The sequence below is a fragment of the Diprion similis genome, chromosome 3 (genome assembly GCF_021155765.1).
Source record: "Diprion similis isolate iyDipSimi1 chromosome 3, iyDipSimi1.1, whole genome shotgun sequence".
In the NCBI taxonomy this organism is placed as follows: domain Eukaryota; kingdom Metazoa; phylum Arthropoda; class Insecta; order Hymenoptera; family Diprionidae; genus Diprion; species Diprion similis.
In genome coordinates this window covers 3554564-3572441 of record NC_060107.1, presented here as the reverse complement: position 1 = coordinate 3572441, position 17878 = coordinate 3554564, and the positions used below count along the sequence as shown (strand labels likewise).

At 38.2% G+C, this 17878-nt stretch overlaps 3 protein-coding genes across 4 annotated transcripts; 2 read left to right on the top strand and 1 right to left on the bottom strand.

Annotated features, from left to right (window-relative positions):
• The first annotated feature begins 966 nt into the window (after window positions 1-966).
• Window positions 967-10989, top strand: LOC124404335 (sodium-independent sulfate anion transporter-like). 2 transcript variants are annotated; one of them, XM_046878384.1, is made up of 11 exons: window positions 967-1117; window positions 4451-4859; window positions 5424-5659; window positions 6444-6645; window positions 6720-6940; window positions 7386-7734; window positions 8363-8665; window positions 9519-9664; window positions 10206-10376; window positions 10639-10826; window positions 10863-10989. In XM_046878384.1, exons 2-11 carry the CDS (start codon window positions 4658-4660, stop codon window positions 10879-10881), a joined length of 2037 nt encoding a protein of 678 aa, XP_046734340.1. In that variant the 5' UTR covers window positions 967-1117; window positions 4451-4657; the 3' UTR covers window positions 10882-10989. The 2 variants fall into 2 exon arrangements, with proteins under 2 accessions (XP_046734340.1, XP_046734341.1); XM_046878385.1 differs by having other exon boundaries at window positions 969-1117; window positions 10639-10792; window positions 10925-10989.
• A 418-nt stretch (window positions 10990-11407) lies between these two features.
• Window positions 11408-14419, bottom strand: LOC124404355 (galactokinase-like). The gene is made up of 6 exons (XM_046878433.1): window positions 14246-14419; window positions 13703-13889; window positions 13193-13335; window positions 12796-13090; window positions 12347-12668; window positions 11408-12227 (listed from the first exon to the last, which is right to left on the bottom strand). Exons 1-6 carry the CDS (start codon window positions 14405-14407, stop codon window positions 12131-12133), a joined length of 1206 nt encoding a protein of 401 aa, XP_046734389.1. The 5' UTR covers window positions 14408-14419; the 3' UTR covers window positions 11408-12130.
• Window positions 14420-14538: 119 nt separating this feature from the next.
• On the top strand, window positions 14539-17669 carry LOC124404351. The gene is made up of 9 exons (XM_046878421.1): window positions 14539-14916; window positions 15333-15519; window positions 15638-15767; window positions 15893-16119; window positions 16219-16279; window positions 16372-16500; window positions 16618-16968; window positions 17053-17135; window positions 17216-17669. The coding sequence occupies exons 1-9, from the start codon at window positions 14880-14882 to the stop codon at window positions 17340-17342; spliced, it is 1332 nt and encodes a 443-aa protein (XP_046734377.1). The 5' UTR covers window positions 14539-14879; the 3' UTR covers window positions 17343-17669.
• Window positions 17670-17878: the final 209 nt, after the last annotated feature.

Sequence of the window (17878 nt, the reverse complement as noted above, 5' to 3'; positions counted from 1 at the left end):
CTTATACATACAAAACTTCCTACACTGTATTGGACGTTCTCTGATAATTCAATTTACAAGTACAATAAACTGCCTCAAAAAATTTAATAAATTCGAATTACTTGTTTAATGTTTTTCTCATAAATTTTGGTTAAATCGAATATGTTTATATGTTTTTTTATCGCAAATTCATGACAAATACACAGCAATTTACATCGCCGCACAGAATTTCTAAATTTGCAATCCGATTTCGTAATCTGACAACTACTTTGTGCAAAAAATTCTTCAATCTAATATCGCACATCATAACTACACCGCAGTGATTAGGAAATACGTGGATAATTAGCAATAAGTCTCGCAGACCGCTGGTCGTATGCATCTCGATGACGAGCACGTGGCTGTGTTTTGAGAGTAACGCGCATGCGCGTAGGATCGTTGGATCGTTGGATCAGGCTTAGTGAAGGTGAATTTTCACCTGTCACCCTTGCCAGTTCTCAGTTGCAGTCGGCACCTCGATTCGGTCTGGCACAGCACGACATTAGTGTGAGACCCTGGCTGGAAATCCGAGTTCGAACCAACGCGATATAATAATTCGATCGCTAATTATCTTCGCCAAAATATAAATCTCTCCTCAAGCCCGTAAGTGTGGGATAATTTTTGATCGCAACTATAATATAATAATACGTGAATTGTATAAATATTAATTTTTTCATAATAACCGATCGTTTGATCGAACAGTGCGCATCGGAGATCATCACGGTGTTTAAACTCTTCTGTAAACTTAAACTGCAGTGTAATTTTTATTTTTCTCTTTTGCTTCAAACTTTTTCCCCATTTTTAACTGCGCCCAAATCGGTTGCAATTCAAACGCTGATCAACAATATCGTTACACATGTGAATAATATATACAGTGCAGACCTCGTTTTAACGTTTTGGGTGATAAATAATAAGGTTTATGTGCCTCTGCGTAACAGATTATTATAACGAATAAAATCCAATCATTTATACTCGGTCATAGTTGAAACAACAAATCGAATCTGGTGTGCAGCGTAAAGTTCTTAAAGCGTGTATAACAACGCTATAATGTAAATAAAATTTATTGAATAATCAACGCGGGATAATCTTCGGATATAATCAGGTACGTATGCTTACCTCTGCATTAAATCGACCACAAAGATCTCGTCTGCACCGTGCAGATATCGCTTTGCAAAATTATTACAGCTGGGCCGATCGACACGTGGCACCGATCGAAGATCGATCAAACAAACCAACACGTTTGCAAGCGAATTAATCATTGCAGTCATGAGAATGCGATCGTGGTTTGAAACGATACCGATTCTGCGTCGATCGGCTATTCAAACGTTGAAATCTAAGTTTGAAAAACGCTGTTTACCTGTGGACCACGGTCGAATTATTCAGGAGCGAAAGACCCGCGGTAGTAGGCTTTAACATCCTTATTGTTAGGAAGGAAAATTTTTCGAGCAAACTATGCACGACGAACCTTAGAGGGAAGGTTGCAGTGACGTCACCGGAGGGATCGAGTTGCCGGCAGGAATTCGAGCTCGAAATGTTTCCTCTTCAGGGCGATAGATAAGTAGAAGTTCTAGAACCGTCCGGTGCACTGGAATTCACAACATGATGTACATACGTGCGCAGGTAACCTGGATGCGACGAAGTTGAATCTGGACGATTTTTGTCGCGTTAAAAAATTAAGACTGAAACAGTATGGAGCCGAATTATGTAGAAGTCGAGCCGCAGTTTCGCCTGTTGACTATTTTATATTGCTATACCAGAGAAAGCTCGGATGTCGTATAGTACAAACGTACGTAGAAACGACTGCCTTACTGACTGACTCGAGGAAACTTTCGAAGCACACGTCGCACGTGCAAATCTGCATCTTCTATTCCCTGTTCAACAAGCAGCTCGCCTTTGCAGCCTGGTTTCAATTCGCGCCTCGTTAGAGAGCCGAGGATATTAATTATTTCTTCGTTTACCTACCTACCTACCTACCTAACTACCTACCTTATACCGCACCTTTACGCCTCGATTAACCCGAGTTATTTCAGCTGTATCACCTTTACTTCAACAATATTGATATTGGACTGTTAAGGATTATTGGGAATTTACCATACATTTATTGTAGAAAAAAAAAACAGAGTATTTGTATTAAATTTATGATGCAAAAAATATTTAATTTTACTAAAACTTATGTTATTTGAATTCGCTGGATTGTGATTTGTAAATTTGAAAACCTGAAAGGGTGAATATTTCGAATGTGGCCAATGTACGTAATGGCGAAAGATGATTTGATCGAAAACTTGATTAGAATGACTGATAATCAGTGACATTTGAAAAAAAAAATCAAGATTCAGAACAATTCATCTTTAGTCATTCAATTTTCGAAATATCCCCCCCCCCCCCTTTGTAAGGGTTAATTGAATAAACAACGGGTTTTTTCACCCAACGATATCGAAGCACAGCTGAGAGGTTTTGAAAATGAGCACGCGACTAATTTTCTTCAGCGTGATAAGCAGCGTTCGAATATGGGAAACACTCGAGCTTCACGCGACGTTTCTTTGCTTATCTCAGTTGCATTCGTTGTTTGTAGGTACTCCATTTCGAAGAATATTAATCAGTGCCGTTCACCGTCGCGATTGCCATTTAGGCGCATTACCTTGTGCCTATAATTCCGTGGAATTATCCGCAAATTGCGATCGTGCAACGTAGATAAGCACGCTATTAACTTTGGCAATACAGGTATACATCGTCGTTCCTTTCGATTGAGAATTTTTACGCATTCGTTTCTCAACCAAACAGACGGGTTTTAATGCTAATTGTCATATGTGCCAACATCACGGTTGTACCGATTTCGGTATGTGTCTCAATAACGTGATTATAAGTAGAATAAAACCGAAGGTTTATGTTTTAAATAAACGTACCTATAATATAAGTGATTCGATCGGTGAAAAGATATAAAACCTGTGATGGCACAAGGATTATCATATGAAAATTTCCAAACTTGGAAGGTTAAATTGCACAAATTCTACGAAAAAGAAACTGATTCTTCCGATATGTCAAATCTGGTGAAACGAATAATTTCTTTATTTGAAAAAAATACTTTGAGTTTCACTCGATTTAATCCAATTGATATATTTCTTTTCCTTTGACTCATCGACATAAGGAGAAAACGTGTCACCGTATTTAGCAGTTTTCGAGAAATCCCTTTGCTATATTCATAACAATGGAATTAAGATTAGAATTAGCTTAGCTAGGTATAAACTTTACAATATGTAAATTGTCTAATCTTTTGAAAGAAAGCAATGAAAAGCGTTGTGAGATTATTTGGGACGAGTTTATGATTGGCCCCGGGGGAAGTCATACTGTGAAAATTAATAATATAACAAACAGCAGGAGTTTCGAGTCTTTACGAATACCTAGAAGCTTTGAAACGGTAAGTAATAGACTGGCACTCGCTTAGTGTGTCGGTAATCGTTGACCGTGCGTTCACATCACCGTAATCCTGACCTTAGCAACTTCTTTTGTTGTTGTTTTAATCATCAGGGAGATCAGGTGAGTTGTCAATGACATTTAACGACGGTATAGGAAATAAAATTAGCCATAATTACTCAAGAGCTGGTCATTAAATTCTCCATTGAAAACAGGGATAACGGTGAATATCAGATGTAGGGAAAAAATGGCGCAACGCGGAAAGAAAACGTACAATATAATGAATACGTAGGTATACGGTATATATATCGACGTTTAGTCGGTCTTCTACGCATAATTAAAACTACTGTTCAACGAAGAGACCATTAGCACAAAATATACCAGGTTCTAATAATTTAACGGGCATAAATTTTACCGTTTACGAGCCTGTAAAGTGAAACTAGCCTGTCAACCGCTCGCTGTTTAAGCCGTTACGAGTATAGGGTGCAAACCGTCGTGAGTGCCTAGAAATCCTACGACACGACCCTTTCTTCGAGGTTAAGGTCTTAAAGTCAGATGTGTACCAACTGTGTAAAGAAATCCCTAGATTGTTAGGGAATTAGTTTTCTGGCGAACGCCACCCTGCTCGGTAATGCCATCATGTATGGCTGTGGTGTGAGTTATTTAAAGTCGCGCTCATTTTTACTCCATCCAATTCAACGTCACAAGAATTAATCACCACCGATCTAGGGTATTTTGGTGCCGTTGGTACAAATGTTAGTTCAAAAAGTCCAGTCCAGCACGAGAGAGAAACTTGTTTGGAGAAAGAAGCTGCATTCCTAGGGCACACGACGGTGCAAACTGCAATTTTTATATACATCCATAACGTGTATTGCATAGAGTTAAAATTAGTCACTGTGAGAATAGACCTTTAATGACTAATTAGCACAGTATCTACGTCTATTCGTGGATGTCATTGAAAAATGGATTTCAAATTACTGTTCGATTACTATAAGAACCCGCGTTTTATTTTTGTTTCTTGTAGATCGTCGGTAAATCATTCGTCAAGAAAACTGTAATTAAGGGGGAGAAACGGAGTGCAATAAAAACAAACCACGGAACAATGGAATCCCCCTGAATTTGGTCGACGCAGGAAATTCTTGCCGAACGACCAAGTACCGAAGAAACACGGCCTAAGAATTAGTCCCAAGCAGGCACTCCTACGTTCAACAAGCCGTCCATCTCTTCAGCTATGACCAAGTACAGCGTCACAGACGAGGATCAAAACGAGGACGCGAGACAAGTTAGACTGACGGGTTTCACTCCCGCCGGAAATCCAAACCCTCCAGCGACCGCTGATCACGATCACCACACACAGTCTCAACCGGAACTTGGTGACAGACTCAGCGCTCCCGCCCCCCAGGAAGCCTCCAAGATCACTTTCGGCACCCCTGGTAATTGCTAAAAAATATTATAATAATTGGTAGCGACATCGAAATATTTTCCTACCTCCTCCAGGTTCGACGAGAATTTTTTTCAGTATTTTTCGTATAGGATCCAGTTGCGATGATATTTTTTAACTGTCGTCTTACAGCCACTAATGGTAAAGAGATCATGCTTGGATCTAGGTGAACGGTAACTTTCAGAAATCAAAGTGTACAAAGAACGAACAACGTCTGGTTCGAAACAGGCTCAAAGTCACGAATCGCGAAATCTAATGGAATGAAAGTGTTGAATTGGTCAATATAAAAATTGCCACAAATAGTGGATCTGTACCCTATAATCCAGCTTAATGAAATTCGTTCGAGACAAACGATTGGAAAAAATTCTTCCGCATGTTTGCTAATCGGATGTTCCGTCTATGATATACAAGTATAGCCACTGGACTAATCGCGATAAAAACAACACTAACAATATGTTTGGCGTGTTTAACGTTCTCGAGTGAATCTTTTCCACCGAATAGTACATCGCAAGTGTGAACGTCGTCTGTAATAACTTCCTTGTTTTTTCTCCTTCAGCATCCGACGATGTGGAACGAGGCATGGCGTGTTCCTCAGGAGCAAAATGGGTCTGTCACCGGATACGAAGATCGTGCACGAAGAAGATACTTTACAGAAGAATACCGATGCTCGAATGGCTTCCAAAGTACAACAGAGGGTATGCGGTAAACGATTTGGTCGCCGGTCTGACCGTCGGTCTCACTGTAATTCCGCAAGCAATTGCCTACGCAAGTGTGGCCGGGGTTCCTCCGCAGGTATTTTCCCCTCGCGAGTCTTATTATTCTTTTTTTTTTTTATAAGGGTTATACTCAGGATTTTTCAAAAATCGATTTCATTTCAAATTTCATTTTGCGTCATGTATTCGTACATATACTCAAGTATATGCACAGAAAATTTCATTACGGCGGTCCGACAAATATTCTCAAAGTTACGCGTACGTTTGTAAAGACCCCCCCGGAGCGTTTCAGAGTGTTTGTGAAACACGTTGAACGTGTTTTTCTTTCTTTTACAAAATTTCTCGGAAACGGCCGAATCGATCGGTTTCTAATTATTACACAAGCCTTATAAATACATTTTTCAATCCTTGATCGAAAGGTTTTTATTCTCACCGGTAAATATTTTACAATTTATAAAGAAATTGAGGTGAAAATTTTTATGGAAAATGAAAGTTTTTTTTTTTTTTGAGACGCTGCCGTTTTGTTCAAAAGTAATGTTTTCCTTATTTCTTCGATCAAAGACCAGATAATACCTCATATTAACTGAATCTTTTTGGTTTTTCATTTCGGACGATCCAGTCCAGAGATATTATCTAACTCACCCCAAGACGAGATCGGCTATTTAGCAGTTTTGAAAATCATTATTTTTACAAATAAAAAGTATCAGAATGAAGTCCAATGCTACCCCGATATACATATAATTTTTTATATAAATACATTGAATTGTTGTTGATGAAAAATTCTTGAAAAATCTGGTCTTTTCGGTCTTCTGACCACATAAAACCCTCAACGATTTTTTCAAACCGGCTTTGAATCTTTTCAGTACGGTCTCTACTCCTCCTTCATGGCTTGCTTCGTTTACACGATATTGGGCCCGTGCAAAGACGTGCCTGTCGGTCCAACGGCAATCCTGGCTATCCTGACGAAGGAAACTTTGCACAAAGCTAACCTCGGGCCGGAATTCGCCATCCTGCTGACCTTTGTGTCGGGCTGCGTAATGCTGCTGATGGGCATCCTGCAGCTGGGTAAGTCCGAAGTCGAATTGCGACAAAGTAAGGACAGCGCGTAACGAATGCTTTCCATTTTCCATCGGCGACAGGATTCTTGATAGACTTCATATCCGGCCCTGTTTCGGTTGGCTTCACCTCTGCCGCGGCGATTATAATCGCGACATCCCAAGTCAAGGATATTCTCGGGCTGAATTTTACGGCAGCGAAATTCTTACACGTCTGGCAATCCATCTTCGAACACATATCGGAAACTCGACTGTGGGACGCGGTTCTCGGTGTCGTCTGCATGATAGTTCTTCTACTGCTCAGGGTAAGATCTCCAAGTGAACTATTATTTATTCACCCCGTTTGGCGATAAGGTGTGATCATCCGTCGAGATAAAAATAAATGAAAACAACAACTCTCAGCAACTTGTAAAGCTATAACTGCATCTTACACCAATTTCCTATGTTTGTTAAAGCAATTATTTATCCCGCGTTAACTTGTAGGTACAATCTTACAACATAATATAATACGCAGGCTCGATTGCGTTAAAAATTAGACCGCGTTTAAAATTACATTGCATCGTAGTACCGTGTAAATTAAGAGTGCTTCATTTTTTTTTTTTTTTTTTTACTTTCTTTTCTTAAAGTCCCGTTTGAAAAAATTTCTAACAATTACTAGAAAAAAAAAAAAAAAGAAAAAAAAATTTCTTTAAACCTGAAGGAGGTAAGAAAATATTTAGATATTTCTAAATAAAACACATTGTTACGCAGAAATTAAAGGACCTCCCGATCACACCGAAGGACGCTAAGGAACCGACGCCGTTCCAGAAATCGATCCTCAGTTGCCTCTGGTTCATATCAACGTCCAGGAATATATTGATAGTGGTTATCTGCAGCGTCGGATGTTACTTGATCGAAGCCCACGCCGGCACTTCGCCAGTCATCCTTACCGGCTACGTTAAGCCTGGATTGCCCAGCTTCGAAACGCCGCCCTTCACCGGGGTTGGTGGTAACGAGACTTTCCTGCACTTCGCCGACACCCTCTCGGCTCTCGGATCCGGATGCTTCGTTTTGCCACTCCTCAGCCTCCTCGAGAGCATCGCCATATCAAAAGTATTCTGTAAGTTCGAAGTAATTTTTTCACCGGAAATCTTCTCCCTTCCGACAGACCTTATCGTCCAGATGGTATTTACCTCGACTAGTCATACCTTCTTCAGTCTTCTTCTTACTTTATGAAAATTTCCAATAATCCGCAGGCAATTCGACGTACCTACCAGCCGGATTCATTCAATTTTCTCCGGCTGGCTTGAAGAATTCACTTTGTGATAACTGGAGTAATTTCCCTAGGGGATTGATACACGATCGTCGATAGCTATCCTTCATAAATATCTCGTATTATATAACACGGTGTATGAGTTCCGTCTTTGCTGTATACGTTCGTCACGTGACAGAAGACACGACGATCGTGATGATAAACGGGTTCACATTTAACATTAACTAATCCATATCCATGACCTGCACATATATCACCTACGTGAAAAAAACTGGATCCGCGAGAAAGAGATAAAAAAGTATTGGGATGAGATGTTAATATTTCAAAGGCGAAGGTCACCCATCACAGAAATTTGATCCTTTTTTTTCTATCAACGACTTCCTCTATTTTTGCATATATTAAATATTACAGATACGTGGATATTATCGAATTTCAATTATCGTCCTGAATAAATTTCGCTTCCGGTTTTTTACAGCCAACGGCAAGCAGATTGACGCAACGCAAGAGATGTTGGCCCTGGGCACCTGCAACATCGTTTCGGCGTTCGTATCTTCGATACCAGTTACAGGCGGTTTGAGCCGCGGTGCCGTCAACAATGCTTCCGGGGTTAAAACCACGATGGGCGGTGTTTACACCGGGCTGATGGTCCTCCTGTCGTTGCAATTTTTAACACCATACTTCTACTATATACCCAAGACCGCTCTGGCAGCGGTAATCATAGCGGCTGTTGTCTTCATGGTCGAGTTTCAAGTTATCAAACCTATGTGGAGAACGAAAAGTAAGGAAATATATTATACAGGGTGGTTAGGAAGAAGAAAAAAAGAGAAGAAAAAAAAAAAAAAAGAAAATTACGGGACCGATTTGAAAAGTGAAGAGAATCCAAACGTGTTGACGGATTTTCGAAAACATTTTTTTTTTTCTTCTTCCTTCTTTTTCCCCTTCGAATTTAGAAGAAAGAATCTTTCATTTCGCGTTTTTCATAATATCTCGAAAATATTTATTCGTTGTTGGAATACAAGCTCTTCAAAAACAGGTTTTGAAAAATTCGCCAAGGGTCAGACTGAAAAAAAATCGTTTTAAATTTTTTTCACGTTCCCGTTTTTGTTTATTTATTTATTTATTCATATTTTCTTTTATCGGCCCACAATGTACATCGTTACTATTGTTATTTAAATTATGATTATCCGAAATTACTTGCGTTTCGAAATCCTAAATGAATAAAAGATTTTTATTTTTTATTTTTTTATTTTTTTTCATCCGTCAATTAACTATTTAATAATTCGTGTTTTTTAGTTTTGATCGTATCTTTTTCCATCCGCCAATAAATAAGTATCATTAATTATTCCAGGAATCGATATCAAAATCACATATCTCTTGAACAGCGGAGGGAAAAAAAAATTATTACTGTCGCATTAAAATTTTACCATCGTTCCCGATGATGATTAGTGTGAGCGGAAGACTAAATGATATGCAATTTTTTTTTCACCATCACTTACGAATATATGCTGATTTAGTTCCTACTTATTTTACAAAATGTGAAACGATCAAGAGAAACCCGTAAATTACGGTTTTTCGATATTTATTTGTTTCTATTTTGTTTAATATTATTTATTTTATTCTCGTTTTTCAAGAAATCGACCTAATTCCGGCTTTCGCCACTTTCCTTTGCTGCTTGTTCATAAGACTGGAATTGGGAATAGTTATCGGTATTGGAATCAACCTGTTGTTTCTTCTTTACGCTTCTGCCAGACCGACGCTCAACGTTCGCAAAGCAACGGTAAGTGAATTATCGGATTAAAAACAATAACGAAAAGAAAAAAAAAACAACAACAAAAATGACCTAAAGTCAAAAGCAGGCTGAAAACAACGCTACGAAATCACCGATCGACGTAATCGCATAGATTGCAAAGAAACAACAAGGGGATAAATATTGCATTCGAAATCGTTCGTCGCAGGTATATTTAGTTACTGTTTTCTAATAAGCAGCGTTTAATATCCCCGAGCGATGCGTGGCGAGCAGTTTAAAACTTTAAAAAGACGTTAAAATTTATCATCACGATCGCGTCGCATGTCTCTAAAACACAATTTGAATACAGCAGGATTCGCAAGTTCTTCGAATACGTAATGTATCTATTTAACGACGTTGACATATTAATGTCAATGTAAATTACCAACGTACGCAATATACTCTCGAATACTTTTGTGTGTCTACACTTGTGATGTTCTCAATTCATATGTCATAAATCAAGAACACTCATCGAACTTCTCTTGGAATTCAGATTCTTAGATTACTAAACTTTTATCTTTACATTTTACAGAGCGCCAGTGGGTGTGAATACCTCGTAATCACCCCTGACAGAAGCCTGGTCTTTCCCAGCGTCGAATACGTGAGGGCAGTTGTCAGTAAACAGGGATTACGACAAGGAAAAACCGTTCCCGTTGTCATAGACTCGACTCACATACAAGCTGCCGATTTTACAGCCGCCAAGGTGAGAGTTTCCGATATTCATAACCATGGCCAAGCCAATGAAAGCATTTGTCAGTTACGAAGTTTTATCTTAATGGTGCAAAATTGATCCCTTATTAATTAGATATGAATTTTTACACTCTAGTATAAACTTAGTAAATTAATATATTAGTTCGTTAAAGCAAAAATTTACTTGCAAATTTAACTTGGAAAAGATTGAACCGAGTTGATTTTAGATGATATACGTAGTTACATTACAAACTTTTTTCTCTCATTTTTTAAAGGGTGTCAAAATTCTCGTACAAGATTTTGCTAGTCGCGGACAGCCGCTGTTATTCCATAACTTGAAACCAAGCGTTGTGGAAATATTTCGCGGTGTAAAACCGTCCGATCTTCGATGCAGCGCAAGCGAAACTGAATTAAACGACTACCTCAAAGGTGAGAAATTTAACGATTATGAATTTCATATTGGATGATTAGTCGGTCACGTGATTGAAAAGATATTCAAATTTATCAGCGGTATTTAGAAGCGATATGACTAATAATTAACGTTGATTTCATTCATTTTAGAATTCTCCAACTTATCAACGACTCCGGTAACGAGACACTGAGAAACTGAGTCCACCACAAGTATGTAAATACCTAGATTAAGAATCTCAACTTTGCGGCGCGTCGTGCACTTAGAAAAATATTTCTTAAATCTCCTATTATCGTAAATCTTTAATTTTACGAAATAATTCAGTTTCACCTGACTCGATGTAATAATTTAGTTCAAGAAACAGTTTCATCAAACTGACGAGAGTTTTATTTCATACCTGATAGAACATAGATTTCATTGTACGAAACGATTTTATAAGATCTATGAACTCGGATGGATTTGAAGAAATTATATGTATATAATTATATATTATATTAATTATATAATGCTTTGTCGAAACTGCTAAGTCTAGACAGTTTTTAAGTAGCATGAATATTTTTTTTTTCCAATGAATTAAAACTAAATTATTTCATGGAGTCAAAGAATCAAGCTCAATGGATTTTTTTCTCACGTGCATAATCGAGAAGTTCTTCGCTGTGACAGCGGACGCCAGATTACGCAACAGTATTAAAATACATATACTATATCTATACGTATATACATGCTTCTTGTACAGTAGGCAATGATATTGAATATTATCCACAGAAGTGAATACGGCGTAGAATAATTAGGATTATTGAAATATGGCTCAATAAAAAATGATAATGAAAACTTGTCAGCGCGTCTATTTATCCTGAAAAATACGCAGAAAAATAATTACTTTAGGAATAAGGAGGCTACTCGCAATCGTCCGTCATTAAACATCGTAAAATAGTCGATTTTACGTTCAAAAAATATCTAACACTGTTGTTTGTTACAAAACAAAACCAATTACTTCCTCGCTTTGCATTTACTCGAACAAATAAGTGGTTTCACAATCAGTTCTAAATTACTCTGACGTTATTGCTGTGGTTGCACCTCGGTCATTACCAAGGTTTAAACGGTAATAAAAATAGATTCGTTTGGCTATAAAGATATCACATGATACGGCGACTGTGAATCACTTTTGGATAACTCATTCATTTGGTAATGAAACTAGAGTCGCACTAATTTAGTACTTGTTCCAAAATTTAGCCTGAATGAATAATACATTATAACACAATAAAGCGTTATCGGTGGTTCAAGTTCGAAAATGAAATAACTACTTTGAAATCAAGACCCAATTCAGTGCCACCCTGTCAAAATTCTATCACAGTAAATTAGTGAAGCTCGTCTGTGCACTTGCAGTAATTGATTCCCATCTCTCTAGCCCCTCCGTCGGGTACTGCTACGAAAAAATCTGGATTCCCCTTGTACCTGTGAAAAAAAAAAGAATTCTACAGCACGTTCTGCACGAAGTTTAATGATGTTTTTCAAACACTGTTTGAGCAAAGTGAAAGAAAGCAAGTGCAGATTCTCGATTGTCAGATACGAACTTCCGTTTGATGTTGTTGATTAATTCGTCGACAGAGTCTTTTTTGACCAGAGTAACGGTACAGCCTCCAAAACCAGCACCAGTCAACCGGCTTCCTAGAACGCCGCTGATTTCTCTAGCTGCCGAAACAAGGGTGTCTAGTTCCTGGGACGAGACTTCATAGTCCTTTTGCAAAGAGTCATGACTCTCATTCATCAGCTGTCCGAACTTAACGAGCGATCCTTCTTCTAGAGCCTGTGCAGCGGCCAGAGTTCTCGATATTTCAGTAATGACGTGACGGGCCCTTTTTATCAGCACTTCAGACACATTTTGCGCTTTCAAAACTACAAGAATCGATTTAAACAAATGTGAACGCAAATCGGGAATCAGAATGTTGAATCGGCAATGAATTTTTTCAATCTACGACCTGAATATCTGTGCAAAACTGATTCGCTATGCTCGATAACATACCGTCTAAATCAGCGATAGTCGCCTCTCGCAGACTCTTTAAATTCAGTCTTTTCGCAGCCTTGTAACAGGCGTCTCGACGCTCGGTGTACTGGCTACTGGAGAGTTTGTGCGGAGCATTTGAATTTGTTATAAGAAAAACGTAGTCCTCTTGAACGATTGGAATGTGTTTTGTACTCAAATTTCTGCAATCGAGAAGCAGGGCATGACCTTCCTTTCCCATTACCGATATAAACTGATCCATTATGCCACATGGAACCCCAGCAAACTCGTGCTCGGCTTGCTGGCATGCTGCAGCCTAAACAACAAGGAGGATATGCATATTCTGTACTTCCTACGTAACCCTTATATCGGAATTTTCCACCAAGGACAAAAGAAGGTGAAAAAATGTCATCTTCACCTTGTCATTGAGCTTTATAGTTCTGCAACCACTCAAAGCCTCCAATAAAGTATATGTAGCAACCTCTAGGGCTGCGGAACTGCTCAAGCCAGCACCAACAGGAACGCTTGAAATAATGAGTGCATCAAATCCCGGCAAATTGCCTGAAAACAATGTTAAGAGTATGAAAATCAGGAGTTGTGCGTTTTTTCGATTGCGTAACAACGAAATAAGTGAAAAAAAAAACTAGCTCTTTATCTATCAATTATGCAACAGTACCATGCATTGAGTTATACTATTACGTAAACAGCGAGTGTAATATAAGTATGTGGATATGTTTACAACGAACTGCTCTGGGTTCAGAAGATAATCTAATATAGGTAATTCCGTGACAAAGCTTATCAGAACATTGTATTGTTTTGAGATTGATTTATGTCGATTATCAGTCATTGTAAATCTCTATTATAGATTGTATGATATAACGAGAATCAATTGCGAGTATATATAGATCTATATCCAGCTTATACCAACACGTGAAATTTGCAATCGGTCCTTTCACATAGTTTGCCCATTTTGGTTCTCCGGGTTTCATTTCATTCCTATTACTTATGTCAAACTCCGCTCGGTCTACATGTCCAATAGACCCACTCATGGTTATAACAATGCATCTGCGAGATTGATTTGGTCTGGCTGCAATTACAGTCACCATTGGGAGTGCCTGAGGGATATAGGTTGCAAATTAAATCGCCGAACACAAGGTCTGGAAAGAAGTATACTTCATCTACTGCATCTCTTCTGACGTCATCAATCAGTTGCGAAAGTTGAACATGTACTGATAACGAATCTAACTAGTCCTTGAGAGTCTGTTATGTGAACTATCTTGCTAGATAACAAAAATTTTGTAGTAACGTTAAACCAGCTTCTTTGATATTACCGTCATAGAGTCATTAAGTATAATGACAGTGAACATGCACAAGTTTTGCACAAATTGGATAGAATTGTGGTATTGAAAAATTGTACACTCAGTAACTTTGCAGCTGTTTGAAAGAAAAAAACAAAACGACAAATCATTACCATCGGCAAAACAAATCCCTCGTTGTAATCTGTGTGCTCACCAATTAAATTTACTCGTCCAGGTGCACAAGCGCAAACTGTGGCATCTTCCCCAAATTCTTTGGCAAAGGCTTGAAGTGCCTTAACTCGAATGTCATTTTTGTCAGGTATAACAGTAGCCATTTTCAATTATGCCTAAACAAAGATTAAAATGAGCAGTTCTCAGTGCTGGTTTGGTAATTTGTCGATCAATGAATAAAAACTTACTGATGTATGAATATACGATCATGGGTGTTCCAATAACACTAACAGTGACTAAGAAGAAGATTGATTTTCGTAATGTCGTTGAAACTGACCTAAACTGGTAACTTAATTAGAAAACAATGTCGTCCGGAAGGAGGAAACCAAGGATATAGAGTGATTACCGAACTTCAAAAAGTTATGATATAACGCGGATGTATAAAATAAATCGTTCCTGACAGAAAGTAGGTATAATTGCTTAGTACATAGAGACGAGTAGTGCGCGAATGCATGGAGGCTCAATAAACAAACGGCTGTCGATAAACATGACAATAAATGTCGTGAAAAGGGGGAAATACCTCAGATTTTAGCTGCGTATATCATCGACGAGGAGGCCTAATCGCAACACTATGCAATGTCGGTCTCGGATCCTCTCATTAAGGAGTTGAAAGGTAATTATCCTGTTATTCCTTTTTACCCCTTGGAGATACAGGTTATGTCACTGAGCCGTATTTTGCGGCTGTGAAAACGCGAGAGATTAATATAATCGAATCAACCAGAACGTTGGTTGAGTACGTACTGATTAAATTTTTTTCACATCTACGTCGGTCGAGCATTTTATCAGTTTCGAGTAATGGATTTATTTTATCGATCGATACAATTCATTTTGCTCCCCCCGACCCCCTTTCTTTCTATATATTTGGTTCGAAAATAACGTCAAGTGCTGCCATCTCGTGGCCCGCCATTGGTACTAGAAACTATTTGAAAATAGAACGAAAGTTTAAACGGTTTAAACCGTCAAACTGCCCGATAATTGATTGATTCAGTGTGACCAGGCAATTGCAGTAAATTTGCAAAAAAATTGCAGGCTGGACCCGGAAATTGACCGAATGTACGGGGAATATTGACGACAGCAATCCGGATTTACCGTCGTTTTGCAAAAGTCTGGAGAGATGCTTGCAAAAAGGTGTTCTGATGCGTATGAATGCCGTAGGATTTCCAAAGTTACCCGAAGCCTGGTACTGGATGGAAGAGATTCTGGATAAAAATCAAAGGTTTGAATATTTGACTGAATTCGTTTTATGAAGGACTGAATTACACGTCTGACTTTTTCGATTTTCTCTCACTTTAATTATACGTAAATTTCGTACTTGATGAAACAATGAATTTTAGCTATGCATACACTTCGGCTGTGGAGGCGGTAAAAGCAAACTGCAAAGTTTGCTCACCCGTCGGACGACTAAGGCTTTTGATTAGGATTTGTCTTACTCGTCAATGCCTTCATGTGCCCGTCCAAATATTAGTAAGCATGCCAGTAGAGAATTATGTATGATTATGACACAAACTATTTTTTTTCTAAATTTTTTTCAGGCATTTTTCATATATACATTGCTTGCACGTTTATATAATAAGTATAATTTTCAGCAGGCACAGAATAACTTCGCGTCTCCACTTGCTTTGGATTACTACGAACCTGAAAGTATTTTGGGCGATGAAATTTTGAGGGAAATATTACTATCTGTTTTTCTGCAATGCGGTAAACTGAATTTTCGATTGAATTTGAAAAACGCCAGTTTCTTGGACGACACATGGCTGCTTCCTGAGTGCTCAGCTCTTGAACTCGTACCTTGTAAGACACTGGGCATGTCGGTTTCGTAAGTTTGGATGATTAGATATTGAACATGCAAACTCAAATCTCTTTTACCTCGATGAATGTTTATAAATAAAAATCACTATTTTACGTTTCTGTCCAGCTTTATAGAGGGGAAAGCTCTTGTCGTTAACTTGGACGAAAATTCTGTCGCTGCCGAAGATGTAAGAACATTTTATAAAATCATGTTTAGCTACAATCCATGAACTTATTTATAACCAGCGCAATGGCATAATTATTACGATACTTTCATCAGGAAAAAATTGAGCTCGGCGACGTCTTGGACGAAATCAACGGAAACGTTATAACAGCTAGTGCCAAGGGAAGACTTGGAAAAATTATGAAAAAGGCAATAGGACAACCCATATCCCTACATATCATTAAAGTATGAACCAAATAGCTATTTTTTCTATGGCACGACTTACTACTTAGACACCGTCAATTGCGACGTATTGTTGACGTAATCTTACCACTTTTACCAGCAGTTTTATAACGGTTTTAGTATCGGTATAAAGAATCCAGAGATGTTTACGGACCAATTGTTCACCTGATTCGCAGCTCAAATATCGATCATATGAAAAAATTGCTACTTCAGAAAAGCCCAATTTTGAAACCTGATCATCTCGGGAATGATAAATCGGAGGTGAACAACTCTAATACAGAAAACGAACTGTTGAAAGCTGGATTCGTGCTCAAGTACTGCGGTTCTATTTCTACCGGAACGGAAGGCGATGTAAGACAGATCGAAAAAGCTATATGGCGAATATTAAAGTCTGAGGATTTCCAGACCACAAATGTCAGATTCGAATGCTTGGAGATAGGTGTCAGAGTCACACGGTCAAATGACGATAATGTGAGTTTTATTCGGATTAATAAGATATTTAGCTTCAGCTGTTGAGAGATTTTTTTCTAACTGCGCACTTTACGGCATTTTTAGATTATTTCGAAGCACAGCTATATGGAAATATCGTCATGCGGTCGTACTGCTAATATTCCAGACTACTTTGCGTTCATTGCAGGGTAAGATAATTATCAAGGTTGCGAGCGATTGTTGGTGAAAAATTATAACAATTGTTATGTCATTTACCCTGTCATTTCAGAGACAAAAACTGTAACGTGGCGACAAAGTTCAACGCCTACATATTTTTCCATCAAAATGAGGAAGAAGTGCAAACAATTTTGCAGAGTTTAGGACAAGGTTTCCATCGAACCCATTTCGCGGTGTGAATGTCCATCTACATTATCAAATTTGACTGGAGGTTGCTTAATATCCAGGCTTGTGTAAAGCAAAAACTGCTGCCATATCGGTGGCTGAATAATTCAACCCGGATTGACAAGCCGTTAATAAGTATATATAATATATTCCATCAAGGAATTACGAAAAACAAAAAATACAAAAACATCAATATATCAATTAATATGCAATATCAAAAGAATTTCAAATAAAAGTATATTTTCTGCCTAATTTAACTTGTACAATGTATACATCTTGTAAAGACACCGCGTCGATTTTAATCTTCGCTGTTTTTACAAAATAAAAATCAATTCCCCAATACGAAATATATAACTAGACAATCTTATTTCCCTAATTTCTCGCTTTTCTTTCAAATAAATTACGCAGATTTAAATTGAACCTGATTTCGAACACAACGCATCGTTTCGAAATCAGGATACACACGATCGAAATCCACACAGAGAGGGCGCGTTTTTCTTTTTAAATAATTGAATCGAGACATTGAAAATATCTATAGAAGCTAAGGGGA